This window comes from Panthera leo, chromosome B4 (genome assembly GCF_018350215.1).
Source record: "Panthera leo isolate Ple1 chromosome B4, P.leo_Ple1_pat1.1, whole genome shotgun sequence".
Classification (NCBI taxonomy): domain Eukaryota; kingdom Metazoa; phylum Chordata; class Mammalia; order Carnivora; family Felidae; genus Panthera; species Panthera leo.
This window is the reverse complement of record NC_056685.1, coordinates 37681037-37702120: the sequence shown is the minus strand read 5'-3', so window position 1 is coordinate 37702120 and position 21084 is coordinate 37681037. Positions and strand designations below refer to the sequence as shown.

The following is a 21084-nucleotide window of genomic DNA, read 5'->3' as shown; positions in this document are numbered from 1 at the left end:
TTTTCTCCACATCCTTCCCAACACTTGTTATTTTGTCTTTCTGATAATTCTAACAGGTGTGAGGTGATATCTCATTGTGATTTGATTTGTATTTCCCTGACAATGACCGAGGTTGAGCACATTTTCATGTGCCTGTTGGCCATCTCTATGTCTTCTTTGGAAAAATATCTATTCAGATCCTCTGCCCATTTGTTAATCAGATTGTTTACATTATTGCTATTGAGTTATAGGTGTTCTTTCTATATTTTGGGTATTAACCCCTTATCAAATATATGATTTGCAAATATATTCTCCCACACTGCCTTTTTATTTTGTTGATGGTCTCCTTCACTGTACAGAAGCTTTTTAGTTTGATGCAGTTCCATTTGTTTATTTTTGCTTGTGTTGCCATTGCTTCTGGATTCAGATACAAAAAGATATCACTAAAAACAGTGTCAGAGAGCTTACTACCTATCCTTTCTTCAGACAGTTTTATGGTTTCTGGTCTTATATTCAAGTCTTTAACCCATTTTGAGCTAATTTTTGCGTATGGTGTAAGATGCCAATCCAATATCGTTCTTTTGCACATGGCTGTCTAGTTTTCCCAACACTTATTGAAGAGACTGTCCTTTCCTTATGGTATGTTTTTGCCTCCTCTGTTGTAAGTTAATTGACCATATATGTGTGGTTTGATTTCTGAGCTCTCTACCCTGTTGCACTAATCTTTGTATCTGTTTTTATGCCAATACCATACTATTTTGTTTACTATGGCTTTGTAGTATAGTTTGAAATCAGGGAGCATGATGCCTCCAGCTTTGTTCCTCTTTCTCAGGGTTGCTTTGGCTATTTGGGATCTTTTGTGGTTCCATAAGTCTTAGGATTGTTTGTTCTATTCCTATGAAAACACCATCGGAATTTTGATAGGAATTTTGATAGTCTGAATCTGTAGACTGCTTTGGAAAATATGGACATTTTAACGATATGAATTCTTCCAACCCATGAGCACAAAATATCTTTCCATTTATTCGTGTTTTCAATTTCTTTCATCAATGTAATAGTTTTCAGTGTACACGTCTTTCACGTCCTTGGTTAACTTTAATCCTAGGTATTTTGTTCTTTTTGATGTGATTTGAAATGGGAATGTTTCCTTTTTTTATTGGTTTTTTTTCCCAATGTTTATTTTATTTTTGAGAGAGACAGAGCACGAGCAGGGGAGGGGCAGAGAGAGAGACAGAGAGAGAGACACAGAATACAAAGCAGGCTCCAGGCTCCAAGCTGCCAGCACAGAGCCTGATGCAGGGCTTGAACCCACAAACCACAAGATCATGACCTAAGCCAAAGTCAGACACTCAACCGACTGAGTCACCCCAGGTACCCCATGAAATGGGAATGTTTTCTTAATTCTCTTTCCTATAGTTCATTCTTAGCGTATAAAAAAACAACAACATATTTTTATATATGGGTCTTGTACCTACCCTCCAATTATATCAAACTCATATATTAGTTCTAACAGTTTTTTGGTGGAATCGTTCAAATTTTCTAAATATAAAATCATCTCCACTAACATTGACAGTTTTACTTCTTTCTTTCTAATTTGGATGATTTTTATTACTTTTCCCTGCCTAATTGCTCTGGCCAGAACTTCTAATACTAAGTTGAATGAAAGTTAAAAGAGTGGGCATACTTTTCTTGTTCCAAATTTTAAGAGAAAAGCTTTCAGTTTTTTTTGTCATTGAGTATGATGTCAGCTGGAGGCTTGTCACTTATGGCCTTTATCACGTTGAGGTACGTTCCATCTATACCCATTTTGTTGAGACCTTTTATTGCAAATGGATGGTGAATTTGTCAAATGCTTTTTCTGCATCTATTGAAATGATCATATGATTTTTGTCCTTCATTTTGTTAATGTAGCATTGACTGGTTTGAAAATGTTAAACCATCCTTGCATCCCTGGAATAAATCCCACTTTATCATGGTATATGATGCTTTTAATGTATTATTAAGTTTACTTTGCTAATATTTTGCTGAGGAATTTTTCACATATGTCCATCAGGGACACTGGCCTGTAGTTTTCCAAATTTTTTAAAATATGTATTTATTTTTGAGAGAGACAGAGACAGAGCATGAGTGGGGAAGAAGCAAAGAGAGAGGGAGACACAGAATCCGAAGCAGGATCCAGGTTCTGAGCTTGTCAACACAGAGCTTGACACAGGGCTCAAACTCAGAAACCGCAAGATCATGACTTGAGCCAAAGTCAGACGTTTAACCAACTGAGCCACCCAGGCACCCCTTGGCCTATAATTTTCCTTTTTTGTGGTGTCCTTATCTGGTTTTGGTATCAGAGTAACACTGGACTCATAAAATGAGTTTGGAAGCATTCCCTCTCTTCAGTTTTTTGGAAGAGTTTGAGAAAAGGATAGGTATTAAGACTTCTTTGAATGTTTCATAGAACTCACCAGGGAAGCCTTGACTTTTTGTTTGTTGGAAAGTTTTTGATTACTGATTCAACTTCCTTAGTAATCTATTCAGATTTTTTATGATTCATGAATCCGTCTTGGAAGATCATATGTTTCTAGGAACTTATCCATTTCTTCTAGGTTGTCCAGTTTGTTGGCACATAATTGTTTGTAGTAGTCTCTTACAATCCCTTGTATTTCTTTGGTATCAGTTGTAACCTCTCCTCTCTTATTTCTGATTTTATTTGAGCCATCTCTTTTTTTTCTTAGTGAGCCTAGCTACAAGTTTGCCAACTCTGTTAATCTTTTCAAAGAACCAACTCTTAGTTTCACTGATCTTTTCTATTATCTTTGTAGTCTTTATTTCAATTATTTCCAGTCTGATCTTTATTATTTCCTTCCTTCTACAATTTGGGGCTTCATTTATTCTTCTTTTTCGAGCTTCCTTAGGTATAAAATTAGACTATTTGAGATTTTTCTTATTTCTTGAGGTAGGCATTTATCACTATGACTGTACCTCTTAGAACTACTTTTGCTGGGGCGCCCGGGTGGCTCAGTCAGTTAAGCTTCCGACTTAGGCTTAGGTCATGATCTCGCGGTTCATGAGTTCGAGCCCTGCGCCAGGCTCTGTGCTGACAGCTCAGAGCCTGGAGTCTAGTTCAGATTCTGTGTTTCCCTCTCTCTCTCTGCCTCTCCCCTGTTCACATTCTGTCTCTCTCTCTCTCTCAAAAATAAATAAACATTAAAAAAAAAACTACTTTTGCTGCATCTCATAGATTTTGGTATGTTGTAGTTCCATTTTCATTTGTCTCAAGTAATTTTTTTTATTTCTTCTTTGATTTCTTCATTCACCCACTGTTTGTTCAATAGCATGTTGCATAATCCCCATATATTTGTGATTTTTCTTTTTTTTTTTTTTAGTTTATTTATTTTGAGAAAGAGACAGAGAGTGAGTGAGTGGGAGAGAAGCAGAGGGAGAGACAGACTCCCAAGCAGGCTTTGTGCTCTCAGTGCAGGCCTAACACAGGGCTTGAACTCACAAACCTTGAGATCATAACTGGAACTGAGATCAAGAGTCAGACACTTAAACAACTGAGCCACCCAGCACCCCTCTAACTTTCTTTTTGTAATTGATTCCTAGTTTTATACCATTGTGGTTGGAAAAGAGTCTTGATATAACTTGAATCTTCTTAAACTTATTGAGACTTGTTTTATGGCTTAACATGTGACATATACTGGAGATGTTCTATGTGCGCTCCAAAAGAATGTGTATTCTGATGCTTTTAGATGTAAAGTTCTATACATATCTATTAAGTCTATGTGGTCTAATATATCATTTAAAGCCAATGTTTCCTTATTGATTTTGGTCTGGATGATCTATTCATTGATGTAAGTGAGGTATGAAATCCCCTACTATTATTCTAATGCTGTCAATTTGTCCCTTTAGGTCACTTAATATATGCTTTGTGTATTTAGATCCTTGTACGTTGGGTGCATAAATATTTACAAATGTTATATCTTCTTGCTGGATTTACCTCTTTATCATTATGTAGTTTCCATCTTTGTCTTTTATTACAATCTTTTTTATTTTATTTTGAAAGAGATTAGAGACAGCATGAGTGGGGAGGGGCAGAGAGAGGGAGAGAGATTCCCAAGCAAGCTCCGCACTTCCAGCCCAGGGCCCAATGTGAGGCTCAAACCCACGAACCATGAGATCATGACCTGAGCCAAATCAAGAGTTGGACACTTAACTGACTGAGCCACCCAGTCGCCCCTACAATCTTTAAGAGTCTATTTTTCTGATGTCAGTAAAACTACCCCGGCTTTCTTTTGGTATCCATTTTCATGAAACATCTTTCTCCATCCCTTCACTTTCAGTCTCTATGTGTCCTAATATCTAAAGTGAGTCTCTTGTAGGTAGCTCATAGCGGACTACTGGGTTTGTTTGTTTGTTTGTTTGTTTGTTTGTTTGTTTTAATCCATTCAGCCACTCTATGTCTTGATTGGAGAATTTATCCAATTATTTATATTCTGTGTAGAATTTATATTCTGTGTAGAATTATTTATATTCTGTGTAGAACTTGTTGACATTTTGTAGTGTTTGTTTATGGTTTATTGTTTGTTTTGTAGCTCCTCTCTCTTCCTTTCTTCTTTTCTTAGTTTCTTCCCTTGTGGTTTGATGACTTTCTATAGTGTTGTGCTTATGTTCCTTTCTCATTATCTTTTGCATATCTATTATGAGTTTTTGCTTTGTGCTTACCATGAGGCTCATATTTAACAGCCCATATACATAGGAATCTATCTTAGGTTGATAGCAGGTTGTTTGAATGCATTCTAAAACTCTATGCTTTTACTCCACCCCTGAACATTTTATATTTTTAATATCACATTTCACATCTTTTTCATGTCTATCCTTTAACTAATTATAGTAGTTACATTATTTTTAATACTTTTATCTTTTAACTTTAATACTAGCTTTGTAAGTGATTAGTCCAATACCTTTACTAAATAGTTGCCTTTGTTGGTTACCATTCATATGCTTTCTTGTTACCAATTAGTCCCCATTCTTTTTAGCTTTAACATTTCACGTAGGGCCAGTTTAGTGCTGATGAACTCCTGTAGCTTTCAGAAAGCTCTTTATCTCTTTTTCAATTGTGAATGATAACCTTGCCAGGTAGAGTATTCTTGGTTGGAAGTGTTTTCGCTTCCCTTTTGGCACTTTCAATATACCATGACATTCCCTGCTGGCCTACAATGTTTCTGCTGAGAAATCTCCTGATAGTCTTATGGGTGCTCCCTTGTATGTAACAAGTTATTTTTAAGATTCTCTCTGGGCATGCCTAGGTGACTCCATTGGCTAAGTGACTGACTCTTGATCTCAGCTTGGGTCATGATCTTGCAGTTTGTGGGTTTGAACTCCACATCAGGCTTTGTGCTGGCAGCATGGAGCCTGCTTGGGATTCTGTCTTTCTTTTTCTCTGCCCCTCTCCCACTCTCTCTTTCTCACTCTCTCTCTCAGAAATAAATAGGTGAACTTAAAAATAAATTCGCTCAGGGCGCCTGGGTGGCTTAGTCGGTTGGGCATCTGACTTCGGCCCAGGTCATTGAGCCCCGCGTCGGGCTCTGTGCTGACAGCTCAGAGCCTGGAGCCTGCTTCGGATTCTGTGTCTCCCTCTCTCTCTGCCCCTCCCCCACTCAAGCTCTGTCTCTCTCAAAAATAAACATTTAAAAAAATTCTCTGTATCCTTAACGTTTGACATTTTAATTTTTTTTTTTTTTAGAGAAAGAGAAAGAGAGTGCAAGCAAGGAGAGGGGCAGAGGGATTGAGAGAGAGAGCAGGATCATGACCTGAGCAAAAATCAAAAGTCAGTCACTCAACCAACTGAGCCACCCAGGTGCCCTGACATTTTAATTATAATGTGTCTTGGTGTGGTCTCTTTGGGTTCATCTTGTTTGGAACTCTCTGGGATTTCTGAATCTGGATGTGTGTTTCTTTCCCCAGGTTACAGAAGTTTTTGGCCATTATTTCTTCAAATAAGTTGTCTGCCTCTTTCGCTCTCTCTTCTCCTTTTGAAATTCCTATAATATGAATGTTAGTCCATTTGATGTTGTCCCATAAGTCCCTTAGGTTACCTTCATTTTTTTAGTTCTTATTTCTCTTTGCTCATCTTTTGGGTAAGTTCCACTGCCCTGTCTTCCAGCTCACAGATTCTACCTTCTGCTTCATTTAGTCTGCTTTTGAAACCCACTCATGTCTTCTTCAATTCAGTTATTCTTCAGTTCTACTATTTCTGCTTGGTACTTATATTCTCGATCTCTTTGTTGAAGTTCTCACTGTGTTTAACCATTCTTCTGAGTTTGGTGAGCATCTTTTAACTATTACTTTGAAATCTACATCATGTAAATTACTTATCTCTATTTCACTAAGGTTTGTTTTTTGTTTTCTTTTTCTGGGGTTTCATCTTGTTCTTCTGTTTGGAACCTATTCCTCTGTCTCCTCATTTTGCTTGAGTTTCTGTGTTTGTTTCTATGCATTAGGTGAAACAGCTATCTCTCCCAGTCTTGCAGGAGTGGCCTTATGTAGGAGATGAACCTTACTGTTCAACCATGCCCTAGCTCTTGTTTGCCTCTTGAACCTTTGTGATTATCTAAGCAGCCGGTTTTTTTCCTGGTGGGTCCCTGTTGTAGAGGGTATGCCAAGATTTGTCAGTGTTCCAGAGGGAAGATTTCAGTTAGCACCTGGTTTCAGGCCATTTGGGAGCTAGATCCTCAAGTAGCAGGTTTTAAAGCATGCAAATATATGCAGTCCTATGGGAACATAATCACAGACCCTGCTGGCCTGCAAAACAAGCAGTCTAGAGGAGTCCCCTCAGTGACAGTTGTAAAACGTGAGGCTCCTTTCTGGGAGGGACTAGCAAACTTTCTGAGAGGTATAGCAAGGCTGAGGATCAGCTCAAAGATGGTATCCTATGTTCCCTGATAGCACCTCTGTAGCCTCTAGATGTGTTGTAAATGTGAAGCCTGCCCCTCAGGCTAAAGCTCCAGGGCAAGTAAATAGGCCTTTTACATCAGATAACTGGGAGTGTGTTTCAGTCTGCTGTCTGTGCAGTGCTCTGGGGATGGCAGTCTGCCAAGAACTGTCTCTCCAATTGTTTCAGACCCATTTGACCCAGAAACACAATCGCTCTTGGTCACTGGAGCCAGGTGCTCAGGCATCCCTATGTGGGCTACATCCATAGGCCAGCTTTGTTGGAGCTGTAGTCAGACAGCAGGTAGTGGCGGGGCTTTTGTCCTGCTGGCTAAGGCACAGTCTCAGGGAGTAGCGCACGGGGGCACCCACCAGTGCTAGCAGGGTAGAAGGAGAGTGACAAAATGTCATCTGCCAGCACCACCACTAACTGGGCAGAAGGAGAACACCAAAAATGGCACCCACCAGCATCTCTGTCCCTGGAGACAGTCCCAACAGCCTCTTGTCCTTCTGGCAGACGCCTTAAGAATAGCAAACGGAGGGGGCGCCTGGGTGGCTGAGTTGGTTAAGCTGCCGACCTCGGCTCAGGTCATGATCTCACGGTCCGTGAGTTCGAGCCCCGCGTCGGGCTCTGTGCTGACAGCTCAGAGCCTGGAGCCTGTTTCGGATTCTGTGTCTCCCTCTCTCTGACCCTCCCCCCGTTCATGCTCTGTCTCTCCCTGTCTCAAAAATAAATAAAAATGTTAAAAAAATTAAAAAAAAAAAAAAAAAAGAATAGCAAACGGAGGCACCTGGGTGGTTCAGTTGGTTAAGCGTCTGGTACCTGATGTCAGCTCAGGTCATGATCTCACAGTTCGTGAGCTCGAGCCCTGCATCAGCACAGAGCCTGTCAGCACAGAGCCTGCTTGGAATTCTCTCCACCCTCCCCACCCCTCCTCCACTCATATTCTCTCTTTCTCTTTGTCAAAAACTAAACTAAACAAACAAATAAATAAAAGAACAGCAAACAGATCTCTTTCACTTATGGTCTAGGCACTTTTCAAACTGCTGCTTCTACACTAGGTCCGAGGACAAGCGAGTCTGCACACGAGCCCTTTAAGAGTGGAGTCTGGGTTCCCTACAGCCCTGTGGCTTTTTCAGACACATGCCCCATTGGTCTTCAAAACCAGATGTTTTGGGGGCTCGTGTCTCTAATGCAGGTCCCAAAGGCTGGGGTGCCTAATGTGGGGCACAAACTCCTTGCTGCACAGGAACAAGCTCCATGTTTGTGAGATCCCTCCCAAATGTGGGCCACCGTGCCAGGGGTGGAGTCTTTGGCAAGACTATGTCTCTGCCTAACCTACCATCTCGACGTGGCCTCTTTATCCATTGTGAAGGAGCTTACTGCAGTAGTTTTCAGGTCTTTTTCGGAGGGAATTTTCCCCTAGGTAGCTGTAGATCTGTGTCTATGGGAAGGGGTGACTTCAGGATCTTCCTACACCACCATCTTGAACAGAAGCTCCCTCATCACCTGGAGCACCAGGACCAAAAGATGCCTCAGATCTTAAAAGAATCAAAGTATTCAATAATCGCTTGTTGATGAATTGATAGTATGACTATTGAGCATGCTGACATGTGAATCCATTCTCACAGCTGTAGAGAACCGGAAAGGGGGGTGTAGGCATGGGCAGAGAAGTTAGGAATCCAAGACAGGCCTCTTAGGTCTCTACTGATGGGGAATTTACCTAGCAAGCAGTGAACTCTCAGTTGAAGCAGGCCGAGGTCCTCCATCCAGTTTTTCCAATTCCTTGGCCAAAAGGAGTTGATGAGGTCTGTCTTGCTGTGATGCCAGCTTTCTCAAGGTTTGCAGACAAGGCTTCACGTTTTCCTCAACCCTACACATTGGTCCGCAGTAAGCCCCATGAGCTGATCAGATACCATTAACCCTGCAGCAGTAGCACAATGCTGGCCCCCAAGTCACCCAGATGTAGCAGGGTGGCTCCAAGCATAGGGCAGCTACTCGCCCTTCCCCACAGTCCTCGCCAAGTCCTCTCTCAGAGCTGGGTCAGCTCCCCCATAGCACAGTCGAGAAGGAGGGGGGGAGAACGACCGAGAGGCTGAGCTGTGCAGCATGGACTGCACTTTCACAAAAAGAGAAGCCTACAGCCACGAAACATCTCTTTTCCAAGAAATGCTGAGAGGGAGCAGGGAGAAAATAAAACACCGAGGCATTTTCAAATGTGGAACCCGCTCAGCCTTTGTTCTTATTTGATGAATGCACCAACCACGAGGCAGATGACAAGCCAAAGAACATTGTTGTGCTGAGAAAGTGTATTTCATCAAGTCCAGCCCGAGATCTCCAAGGAGAGGTAAGTCTGATGAACGATCAGTGCTGGGGAGGACTTCACCAGCAGCCCCACTGCTGCATCCTCTAAACTGGCACTGGGGATTCATAAATGACCCGGAGCTGGCTCTTCCCCTGTTTCTTTCTGCCTCTCTGCCATTTGTGACATTTCACAGGAGAGAAGAGCTACCAAGGCAGGTGAAAAGAAAACTTTAAAAACAAATACATTGTGGGAAGTCGAAATGTTAAGTCCATTGTGCTGCCTGAGAAGGAAAAGTGAAATCTGTGAATCACACAGGCCCGGGTCTTTTTATTTCACATCCGCAGTTAGAAGAGGATGGAGAGAAAGTCTAGGGCTTAGTAGGTGCAGTATTTGCTGGGTGAATGAATAAAAGAATTCCCAGCAGAGGCTTGGATCTGGAGTGACCAGCTGGCTTTCTTAAAGACCTGTCACTCACGGACTCACATTCTTCAGAGACGTCATGAAAATTAGCAAGGGGTACTAAGCAGCCAAGCTCTTGGCAGCTTCTAGAGTGTCTAGCTCTACTTCTACAGCTCCAGTCGCCCTAGCAGGAGAAGCAGTCTGCTCCAAAGCCCAAATTCTGGATTACACTCAGCACGAGCCCCACACACATGCAAACACAGAGAATCCACCTCAAACAGCACTTCTTGCCCAACAAGATTAAGTGTCCTGTCCATGCCAATTTCCCATGTTGACCCATATGGTAAAGAGGGGGCTGGGAGGGGAAGAAGCCTTTGCTATCTTCCAAAGATCAGTGGGTCTAGGGGCACCTTGGTCAGTTAAGCATCCGACTCTTGATTTCGGCTCACATCATGATCTCATTATTGTGGGATCGGGCCCCACATCAGGCTCCATGCTGGGCATGGAGCCTGCTTAAGATTCTCTCTCTCTCTCACTCTCTCTCTCTCTCTCTCTCTCCCCTGCCTCTCCCCTGTGCACACCCATGCTCACTATCTCGAAAGAAAGAAAGAAAGAAAGAAAGAAAGAAAGAAAGAAAGAAAGAAAGAAAGAAAGAAAGAAAGAAAGAAAGAAAGAAAAGGAAAAGAGAAAAAAAGAAAAGACAAGACAGAAAGAAAGAAAGATTGGTGGGGTCTATTCCCAAATATTCTAATTCTCCTCCTTCTGGGCACATGAAGGAGGCCGCCTTCAAGAGGTGGAGTTTTCCCCCAACCCTGGAGTTCCAGCTGGGTCCTCTGACTTGCTTTGATGAAGCAGCAGATGGATGTTACCCTGTGAGATGTCAGAGCCTAGATCCCAAGAGGTCCCAGAGATCCCATTTCACCTTAAAGGACAGTTTCCTTGAGAATGAGAAATCACATGGGGGAAGAGGGGTCCAGATGAGAGGCAACACCAATCACCAGACACCTGAGAGAGGCTCTCAGACTGTCCAGGCCCTGCAGGGCCACCAGGTGACAGTCACCACATTAATAAGCTTAGGTAATGAGACCAACTGGGCTGGGCCTCAATGGCTAACCCACAGAACTGTGAGAAAATAAAAATGGTTCTGCTAAATTTTGGGGTGGTTTGTTATACAGCAATAAACAATCAATACAAAACTCATCCAGCAAGTCTGTGCAGCTATTCACAAGAATGAGGTCATTCTCTATGCACTGATGTGGAAAGATGGCTGGAGAAGTTGCCAGTCAGTATAATACAATTCTACTTATGGAAATTGTTAAGTTAGTAGGTAGACAGCTGGATGCCGGTCTATCCTAAAAATACCTGGAAAGAATAAAAACCAAAGTATTAACAGTGATTATCTCTGAAGGGCAGGATTATAGGAGATTTTCCTTTTATATAATGCATGTAATGTTCGAATATTATAATGAATCTGTGGGGTTTTTTGTGACAACAACAAAGAAAGGTATATTTAAAAAATTCACCTTGAATTCTGCTACAAGCTGATTTTTCCTAAAACATCCCTTTCATCCTGTCATTCCCCCATTCAGGGACCAGCACCTGCTCCCCACTGCCAGCCTCCTACAATCTGACTCTCCTCTGGATGACATTCAAGGTGCCCCCAGGCCGGAGCCCTCCTCCCCCTCCCCCGTGTTCATCTCCAGGTCACACCCATCTCGACCCCCACCTCCAAGCCTGCCACCCACCACCGCGACCACTCAAAGAACCCTCGACCACACAAAGATTGTGCCTCTCACAATCCCACCCCTCCCACAAGGCCCAGCCCCATCTCCCCTAGGACCCTCTAGGGGTCCTCAGAGAAAGTTCCACCCAGCCCTGCCCTGGATTGGATGGTGTACTATATTATGATCTCCCTGCACTGCAGGAATTGACTGTCCCTCAAGGGGCACCTTCGTAGACACAGGCTGACTGACCACCATCATCTCCAGCTTCTCTGGCTAATAGTGGGAGAGGGAAAGAGCACAGACAGGCAATTCCAACTCCCTTCCCTCTCTGTGCCCACCGGCTGGATGGTGGGTAATGACCCTGGACTAGGGCTTCCTCCCCATGCACCTCGTCTCCACAGGCAAGTGGGAGCCAATTTGCAACGGCTGCTAATTCACAGTGACTCATGCCTCCTGGGCTGCTCTAGGGGCTCTCCCTCCCCACCCTCCAGGTCCCACAAGCTGTATTTGGATCCAAACTCTGGCTTCAAACCTAATTGCCTTCCTGGGGGGCCCAACGGCTCTTCCTCCCTCAGGTCCCTGCAATCTGCACGTCCAGTTTTTAAACAAAGCTGTTTAGAATCTCTCAGGATTAAGTGGAAAATTGCAAGCCCAGACCTCTACCTCACTTTCTCTAAAACACAACATGTCATTCTACATGTTCATACAGTCCCATTCAAACCCAGCCAGTCACCCTGCCCCTCTGAGCCCTTCCATAGGGCTTGGCCCTATTGGGGGCTAGAGACTTGCTCAGGCAGGCTCTGCTCCCACTGTCCCTGGCACCGCCACCCCCAGGGCTTGTCGGAGAATATCAGCCCCCTAAGCCTCCGTTTCCACACTGTGGCAGGTGGCCAGGTAAGAGGGCTTAGGCAGGGCTGGCAGGTACTGTGTTCAAGTCTTACACCGCCCTCTAAGGAGGGGGTGTTCCCACCACAGGTAGACAGTGACGTATTGAAAGGGCTCAGGTGGGCCTCTCACCTGAGTCCCAGAACAACACAAGAGAACTCCTTCCCACACAAGCCCACATGGGCACACCCAGCCACACACACACTAGGTCAAACACATGCATACTAACCCACATGCACACAGACACATGTGCATGGCCACACCCTGTCCCAGCCTTGCTCTGAGCACCCCCCCTGAGATCACTTCCCTCACCTGTCCACTGGTCTCAGAGACCCGTTCCCACCCCCAAGCCCTCTCCCTGACTCAGAGCCTGGCACATTTCCCTCACTGGGAGGGGGAGGAGCACGCATGCGTGTGCCGCCAGCCACATGCGCCCCGCATGCTGGTAGGAGGCCGTGGGCACGGGTGGATATACACAGCCAGGACTCCAGGAGAATTCCCAGGCAGAGACAGGCATTGTTCAGGTTTTACAATCATGTATTTGCTTTAATGTTTCTTTTTAACCTGAGAAACAGCAGTTTTTTGAATCTGCATGAAGATGCTATAAGGGTTAGCAGTGGCCTACGCTGCTAAGGCCAAGGCTAAGAACGCACCAAGCTCCCGTGCCAGAACAGGACCCTCAGCCCTCCTGCAGAGACAGTCAAGCCCTCCCAGTACGCGAGAGGATTCCAGGGGTTCTGCTGAGCTGTCTGACTCTCCAGACCCCCTGGACAGTTCTCCACTCACATCCTTTCCTATCACAAGGTCAGATATTTGAACAAACACTGACCATTGAGCATAGATATGGTCACAAGACTCTCAAAAAGTGAGTATTCAAAATACAGTTAATTTCCTACCACTGTCTGAGGAGTGGGAAGGAAGACTAAGCAGAGAAGAGGTGTGATAAACCCAAAAGCACAGACAGTATTAAACAATAGATACTCAAAAAATAATCTATATTTCACTCCTGAGTATAGACTAAAGCACACAGGCTGTGACACTCAAAGCCAGCAGAGGTGCTCCTTCTGGCTCTGTCATATTCACAAGGACCTCAACCCAGTTCAGGCTGAGTTTTTGGTTCAGTACGAGGGAAAGGGTTTGGAAGTTGGACTACACCCAGGCAGATATTCTCGCTTCATTATGCTATGGCTATAACTGAAGTTGAAATTGTCAACTCACCAGGCTGGAGTGCAGCCATGGAACCTTCTAGCTCCTAAATGCATCGGGCAGGGGCAGGAGGCAGTTAAAATGAAAGCAGCAGCAGGGCCACCGGCACAGGACGGAAGTCAGGCCTCAAGACCCTGCCACTAACCGGACAGGCAACCATCTCTGTAAACAACCTCCGCCCCATCCCACTTCCATCAGAAACCAGGGCCTCTGTTTTAATCATTAACTTCACTCTTTCCTCCTCCATGTACCTCTAGGCCAGAGGCAGAGAGGGCCCTTGTAAGAGGAGGAGGTATTCGGGAAGCCCCAGGACTGGAAGCCAAAACCCCCTCGTCCCACTCAGAAACCACCTTTATCAAAGCTCAAGGAACCTTAGCAAAGGGCGGTCCAGACTCCCATTTTTCAGGTGAAGAAACCAGCCTGATGAAAGCAACTAATTTGCCAAAGGTCACAAAGCCCATTAGAGGCAGAGGCAGGAGCCGGGTGAGAGCCTCCATCCAGGAGCTGACCATCATTCCAGAGGCTCAACAGCATGACAAGAAACGACACAACCAAAGCCCTGTGAGGCCAAAACCATAGGAAAGGATAAACTTCCTGTCTGGAGGTCCTTCCCTCAGGTCTCCCTCCCAAATGTACAGAAGGACGGTCTTCTGGCTAGAAATGACTGGTGTCAGGGGCCGTCTGTCTCCCCAAGGCTGTGCAGGCCTCCTGGGAAGCTTGCCACCATGTTCTGCCCTTGCAGGACCCCCCAGGAGCAGGCTGCACAGGATCTCCATGATGGGGCAGGCCATACTGTGTGGGGCCAGGAGGCGCTGAGTGGCAAGGGGTGACCTAGTCCTCAAGTCTTTCCCTCCCTGCTGCTTGCTGTCTGCCAGATTGGTTTCCTTGGGCTCAGGCCACTGTGCCTGGCTGCACTGCACAGTCCATCCACAGGCGGTGCTCCAAACCCCACAGCGCAACAATGAAAGCAGACACCCCACCCGAGCCCCAGGGAGGAGGGGGGAAGACTTAAAATGGGAGCTCCCACATTCCTGCCACGGGAGCCGAAGGAGGGACCTGGAGGTGATTCTCGGGAGCCACAAGAAGGGGCTCCTGGCCTGTGGTAGGAAAAGCAGGCGCTGCGGGCCAGGGTCTGAATCCCCGCCTCACCTCCCACTACAGATGTGGTCTTAGGCCAGGCTCCGGCCAGCCCTCAGCCTCACCTATGGCCACTGTAACATGGGGGCAAATGACAGCTACCTTGTAGGATTCTTGTGAAAATTCAAGGAGATTTAAATGAAGATTTAATATGACTTCAGTTAAATTCGTCGTGGACACAGTCTGAAACCATGGCTACTGGTGATGATGATAAATGTGAACGCTGGCATCCTAAGTATGACGTGCAAAGTATGGCAGGACAATAAGAGGTCCGTGGCCACTCCTGGGACACCAAATAGTCTCTGCTGCAACTCACAGAGAAAGGAATCTTTGGGCAAGATAAGTTACCAGCCAGCACCATCCTTCCAACCACCACCCCCATCCCTACCCCCATACTGCTGAGTTCTTGGAACGTGAGAGATTTACCAATCACCCAGGAGGAGAAAGCCACAGGATAAAACACACATAAATTAAAACATAAAAAGACCCAGGTCTTTAAGCAGTACCCCCAGGGAACCTGAATCAGCACCATCCACAAGGGCTGCCTTACTGCCTAAGTGGCTTCTGCCTGGCTCCAGTAGGGCAGGGACCTTGATGCACAAGTGCTTTGACAAAGAAGCTATCAGCAAGACCCCAGGAAGCTGTGGGAGCAGAGATTAGGATCCTGGAGAGGGTCCTGGCAGAGGGTGCCCACCCGGAGGGCCAGGGACATTGCTGCGGCGGCCAGGATAGAGAACTATAGAGAACAGAGACAGGTAGGATTGGCCAGATTCCCTCAGATTCTTTTCTGGCCAGCTAGTGGGAGGTCCTCTACCCTGGCTCCCAAGCCTGCTGGGAGGAGACAGGAAGCAGGAAGGTACAGGCCTCTCCTGCGTCCCTGGATTTCCTCCCTGTAATCAAGGTGGCCAGGAAAGAAATTAAGGACTACCCCAGCCATCAATCAGAAATAGTGGGGAGGGAGTAACTGTCTCCTTACCCCCAAAGCCCAATTTTAGGGGCTTATCAAAATGCAAAGTCAAAAGCCACGACAGAGAGACATCTAGCAAACATCAGCATACCATTCATTCTATCCTCCCTCCCCAAGAATGACTTTAGATAGTTTATAACACAAAGATTTTCAGAGACCCCATCACACGATGGACCCAGACTGACCTGTTTCTTTGAATTTCCTACAAGCACCTTGGCTGCTGACTGAGGGGAGAAGATCCCAGGATATTCCTGCAGAAAAATAAAAAATTAAGTAATTGCTTTGCTGTGAAGCCACTCTAGGGTGAATTCCGTCCAGCAGTGGCCACTCTTTGGAGAGGAGGCGTCCCATCTAGAACCTTGTCAATCAACAGACGGAGAAAACCAGAAATGGTAAACTGGTTCCAGCTGCTACACCAAGTTCACTCAGCTAGTAGTGGGTGCCTAAAGCATCATACGCAGAACCCAAGCCCTGGCCTGGTGGTTACGACAGCTGTGATCTATTAGTAATGTCTGCTGTGGGCAGAAGGAACAGAATCCATGCTATACATATTTGCCATCTGTGAAGTAGACCTTGGCATCAAGGGCTTAACGTTTGTCATTTTGACCACTCACAAAATGACCCGAACTTTCAAGATATGTAAAACTGTTGAACTTTACTGAGACCTGAGTGTAACACACATCCCCTATGGGGTTGATGTAAAGGAACAGGACATGTTGTTGTTTTCATCTCTACCACATCCAAACTTTCTCTTGTGGAGCAATAAAAACGTGGTGGAAAATGCCCATCAAGTGAGAGAGAAATCCGCAGCAGGAGTTGAAAGGGTAGTTAACTCGGGGTATGAAAATATATACAGGAAACACTTGGCTCTCTGCAGAAACATGACACTGGAGAAAGCCAGGCCCATGTACAAAGACTGCTGCAGATGCAAATCTGGCATTCTAGAAGATACAAGATTCATTTCTTGAGGACATCAGAGGTACACACTGTGCCCACTCTGTGATGCTCAGCAGTGAGTAGTGGGCCAGGAAGAACACAGAGGGAGTCAGAATCCACCCCCTGAAGGGGCTTATCATCTACTTGGAGACATGATGGTACACAATGGAAACAGTAAATGGCCTTGCACATTCCCAGTCACCCAGCTTAGAATCACCTTCAGTGCCCCTTCCTCCTCTCCTCGCCACCCCCATTCAATTAATTCACAAATGCTCTAACCCTGCTTCCAAAATGTCCCAGGTCTAGCTCCACCTTGCCATTCCTCACAGCTGCCCAGTGCTCTCCCCACCATGATTTTCCTCCTTCCTGGGCCCCAGACTCACCCTCCTTAGACCTCGCCCTGCTTCTGCGGCCCCTGCTCGAAAACCTGCCAAGTTCCTGTCTCTCCAGCAGCAGCCCAGTGCCTGCAATGGTGGCACTCAGCTTCTTATGACGGAACGGTCGGACGAATGGATGAGATTCTTTGGCTGTGCATTTGCGGCCACCCACAATAGGCCCAGTATCTACCTGGTCCAGCCTTCTATTTCTCTTCATGCAACCTACTCACCAGCCCACACTCTCAGCGCCTCTCTACAGGCTGATCCTTCCTCCCTTCTGCTCAACTGCAAGCCACTCTTCAAAGTTCACATCAAATGCCACCCGCTGCATGAGGTGCTTCTCCAGAATTGAGGTGGTTATTCTCCTTGTTTGAACTCACATAATGCCATGGGCCACTCACCTTGTACCTTGAATTGTCACTTTTTGAACCCCTTTCTTGACCTTTTACTGCATTATACACGCCATGAAAACAAGGACCTTTATCTTTTTCATTTTCGTATCATCAGAACTTAACACAGACTTTTGTACTATGACACACACACCAAGTGTTGGTGGATTTCACTAAAGAATCACCCCCAGGCAGTGTATAAAAGTCAGGAGAGATGAAAACAGAAAATGCCACAGGAGTTCCAAGGAAAAAGAGGTGCTTTGATGGATGGGTGGACAGAGAAGCCTCCAAGAAGGAACTCAGGCATGAGTAGGGTCTTGAAAGAGGGGGAGGTGGGAGCAGGGAAGAGCAATCCAGAAAGGTGGAACAGTGTGAACTCACGGACAAAGGAGGAATGAGCAAAGCATGCTTGGGAGATCAGTTTGGCTGGAAAATCAGCATGCTTGGGAGATCAGTTTGGGTCCCTGGGTGAGAAGGGTGGGAGATAAGGCTAGCCAGGCAGGCTTGGAGATGGATAGGAAGGATGCTGAGTGCCAGACTAAGGTACCTGGATTTGACTCATTCCCTCTTAGTCAGTGAGGATGACAATCACACCAGGCCTAGGCCTTAATGGTAGAAGAAGTCTTGTTTCTCTTGTTCTGAGCATATTAGTCTAGTCTCCTTAGCTAGGTTATAAATAACAACCACCATTTACTGCACACCTGCTGTGTGTGAGGCCCTTAGCTACGAGCTTCACATACATTATCTCATTGCTCCTTCCAACAGCCCTGAGAGCTTCATATTGTTATCCTGGTTTTGCAAGCAGGAAGCTAAAGCTACAAGAGGTGAAGGCACTTGCCCAAGGCCTCACCCACTCACTCACTTACTCACCAATACAGTGGTACTGGAGTTAGACACAGGGATGGGGCCAGCACTCCAACCAGCTACCACAGGCCCCAGGACTTCCCTTTGAAGCCCGGCTGCTTCTTCACAACCCTCCTCAATAATTGCTTAAAGCCAACATTTATTAAGCACATAGCAGGAGCAGAATAAAGCACACAAAGAACGGTGGTTTGGGGGGGGGGGGGGGGGGGGGGGGAGAAATGGAGAGTTATTGTTTAATGGGTGTACAGTTTCAGTTTTGCAAGGTGAAAAAGTTCTAGAGATCTGTTGCACAACAACGTGAGTATACTTAACCCAAATGAACTCTACGCTTAAATATGATGAAGATGATACATTCTGTTATTTTTTTTTACCACAATAAAAAACTTTTTTAAATAAAGCACACTTATTATTTGACTGATCGGCTATCCCTGGCATCTTATTTTGTTAATCATCTAACTCAGGAAAAGACTCTAGAAACATTTTAATCCAGTGACCCTCCAAAACACAGAGCTGAAAAGGGGAGGTAACATGTCCAGGGCTGCACAAACAGATGGTGTTAGAGCTAAGATCAGAGCCCAGCTTCCACAGACTTAATAGGGAAGAATGACAGAGACAGCAAAGCATAATGCAAAACACATGGCAGGGGGGTGGTCAGAAGCCACAGGTTCAAGTTCTGCTTCCTTCCACCTAATGAGTTCTGTAACCTCAGAGAAGTCATTTATTCTCCTGAGCTTCATTTTCCTAATCTATAAGAAGACAATTAAAAAGAACATATACTTAACAAGATTAGGTGTGAGTCAAATAAAATTATATACAGCTAATAATGCAGTGAAAGCACTTGACCAACTACGAATTACCTTATAAACACTGGTTATTGTGATTAATACTAAATATCTGTTCATAGATTTAAAGACTAAAATCTGATTTAGTCAGATCAAACAAAAAACAATCCCATTCCATTCTGGTCCACTCTCAGCTGTTCAGAGCCTTGCACATAGCAGGTCTTCAATGAGTGAGTGCAGAACTGAATTACTCTTCAAAGTTTTCTCCACCCCCATCCTGTTCCCTCCCTCACCCCCAACCCAGAGCCCAGCTGCATCAGCCATGCCAGGACCAGGTGGAAGATAGGAAGCCCCTGTGAATGTCTGCCTCCCTGGCTGCATTCCTTAGCTAAATATAAATGATTTGTCCAGTCCATTGTTTGAAATTATCCATAATACCTCACCTCCCCTCCCCATTACTTACGATGACAAGCTGACTGCACATCTTTATAGCAGAACATACATACAAAACATTCTCTGCGGCTATTTTTAGTAGAGAGAGGGAAGCTGGTGGGTATACAGGGATCAGAGCATGAGTCCTCAGTTTTCTCCACTAGTCCAGGAAAGCTTCCTGGAGGAGGAAATACCTGAGTCACTTCAGAGAAGGGGGCAGCTGCAGGTCAGAAAGACACCCTCACATGAGTGTGCTTCTCTGGACCAAAGGGAGGTGAGCTGCTGCCTTCTAATCCCCATTTTTGGGATGGGGAGGAAAGGTCGACACAACCCGGGGAGCGGGGGGGGGGGGGGGGAGGGATCCCATATTACTCCAATACTTCAAATTGGCCCAGACAGTACACGCATTTGGGGAGGGGTTAGGGAAGAGGCCAATATCTTTTTCAAAAAGAGAACATCCAAGACTGGATCCAGTTCCGAGATACACAAGTACAAATACTGTTCACATAACAAGCCAGTTTCTTGTTGGGACTTTTTTTTTTTTTTTCCCCAACCACAAGAAAGTTTTTTAAAGTCCCAAACTTGGATACACAGATGGACTACATCTTGGAACTCGGGATGTGCCAAAGCCCTGTCACTGTGAGTGCCGATCTGCCAGCGGTGGCCCAAGGAGTGGTCAGGGGTGTCCGGCGAAGGGGGGAGGCAGGCAATATCCCAGCCCCGCCCGAGCTCCCGCCCTCCCTGAGGGCGCGCTATAGACTACCCCAAGCCAGTCCACGGAGCCACACAGTCAGAAAGCCTTGACAGCTCTGAGGCTCTCTCTTTCTGCTGCAGCCTACAGCCCTCCCATCCCTTCACTTGGCATTCCGCTGTCCGCTCTCCCGCAGTCCCGTTCCCAAAGGGTCTTCGTCCGAGCCTCTCCGCCTGCAGACCCCTCTTCGCTCTGTTACGGGACTCCGCGCACACACACCCCCTTCCCCGGCCGCTTCCCGCGTCCTCACAGGGCGCCTACCCCATCCCTCCCTCGGCTCGCCCACTACCGCCCTCCCGACACCCCTCCCCGGGACGCCCCGGAGTCGCTCCCCTCGATGGAGATCCGGGCCGGGGCTGGCGCGGCCCGCCTACAGCGGGCCCGAGCCCCGCAAGGCCGCGCGCTCCCGAGCCCCCGGGCCCGCCGCCCGCCCCGACCGCACTCACCGCGCTTGGGGAACGTGGAGTCCCGGCTCGCTCCCGCTCCCGCACCGCCGCCGCCGCCGCGGCCGCCAGCGGAAACGGGGGGCGGGGCCGGGGGCTCGCGGCGGGGGGCGGGGCCTGCCCGGGAATGGCGAGGCCGCGGGGCGGGGCCGACGGCGGGGAGGGGCGGGGCCGAGGGGCAGCAGCCCGAAGCGCGAGGGGAGGGGGTCCGGAGCGCGAGGGGAGGGGGGGCCGGGGCCCTAAGAGGGAGCTGGAGCGGGTCCTGGAGGCCGGGGCTTCGGACACCCCCTGGCCGCACCCCAGCGTCCGAGCCGGAGGGAGCCCGTGGTGAGGCCGGGGCCGCGCTGGGCACCGGAGTCCAGGGCCAGGCCTGGCCGCCCTCTGGGCTTCCTTCCGGAAGCCTTCCTCCCCTCCCACCTCGGGGCTCCGACCCGCCGCTCAGCCGGGGCGTCCGCACGACGCCACCCCCCTGCCACCGCGGGCCTGGGCCGCCGCCGAGACCAGACGCGGGGAGGGAGCGGGAGGAGCCCGGGAGGCCGCGCGCCCGCCCCGCCCCGGGGGCTGTCGCGGCCTGGGTCGCCAG

The 21084-nt window shown here is 47.0% G+C and overlaps 1 protein-coding gene across 3 annotated transcripts in view; it reads right to left on the bottom strand.

Annotated features, from left to right (window-relative positions):
- The window catches only part of TSPAN9 (tetraspanin 9), a 202141-nt gene extending 181559 nt beyond the window's left edge, over nucleotides 1-20582 (bottom strand). The window contains exons 1-2 of one of the 3 annotated variants that reach the window (XM_042945530.1): nucleotides 20505-20582; nucleotides 15713-15778 (exon numbers count right to left, since the gene is read on the bottom strand). Coding sequence is in view for 1 of the 3 variants with exons in the window: in XM_042945529.1 (XP_042801463.1) it covers nucleotides 15713-15778; nucleotides 19339-19375 (103 nt within the window). In the remaining 2 variants the exon portion in view is untranslated. Of the gene's footprint in view, nucleotides 1-15712; nucleotides 15779-19338; nucleotides 19469-20504 lie in introns of those variants that run through there. The other 2 variants (XM_042945529.1, XM_042945531.1) reach the window with 2 other exon arrangements.
- Nucleotides 20583-21084: the final 502 nt, after the last annotated feature.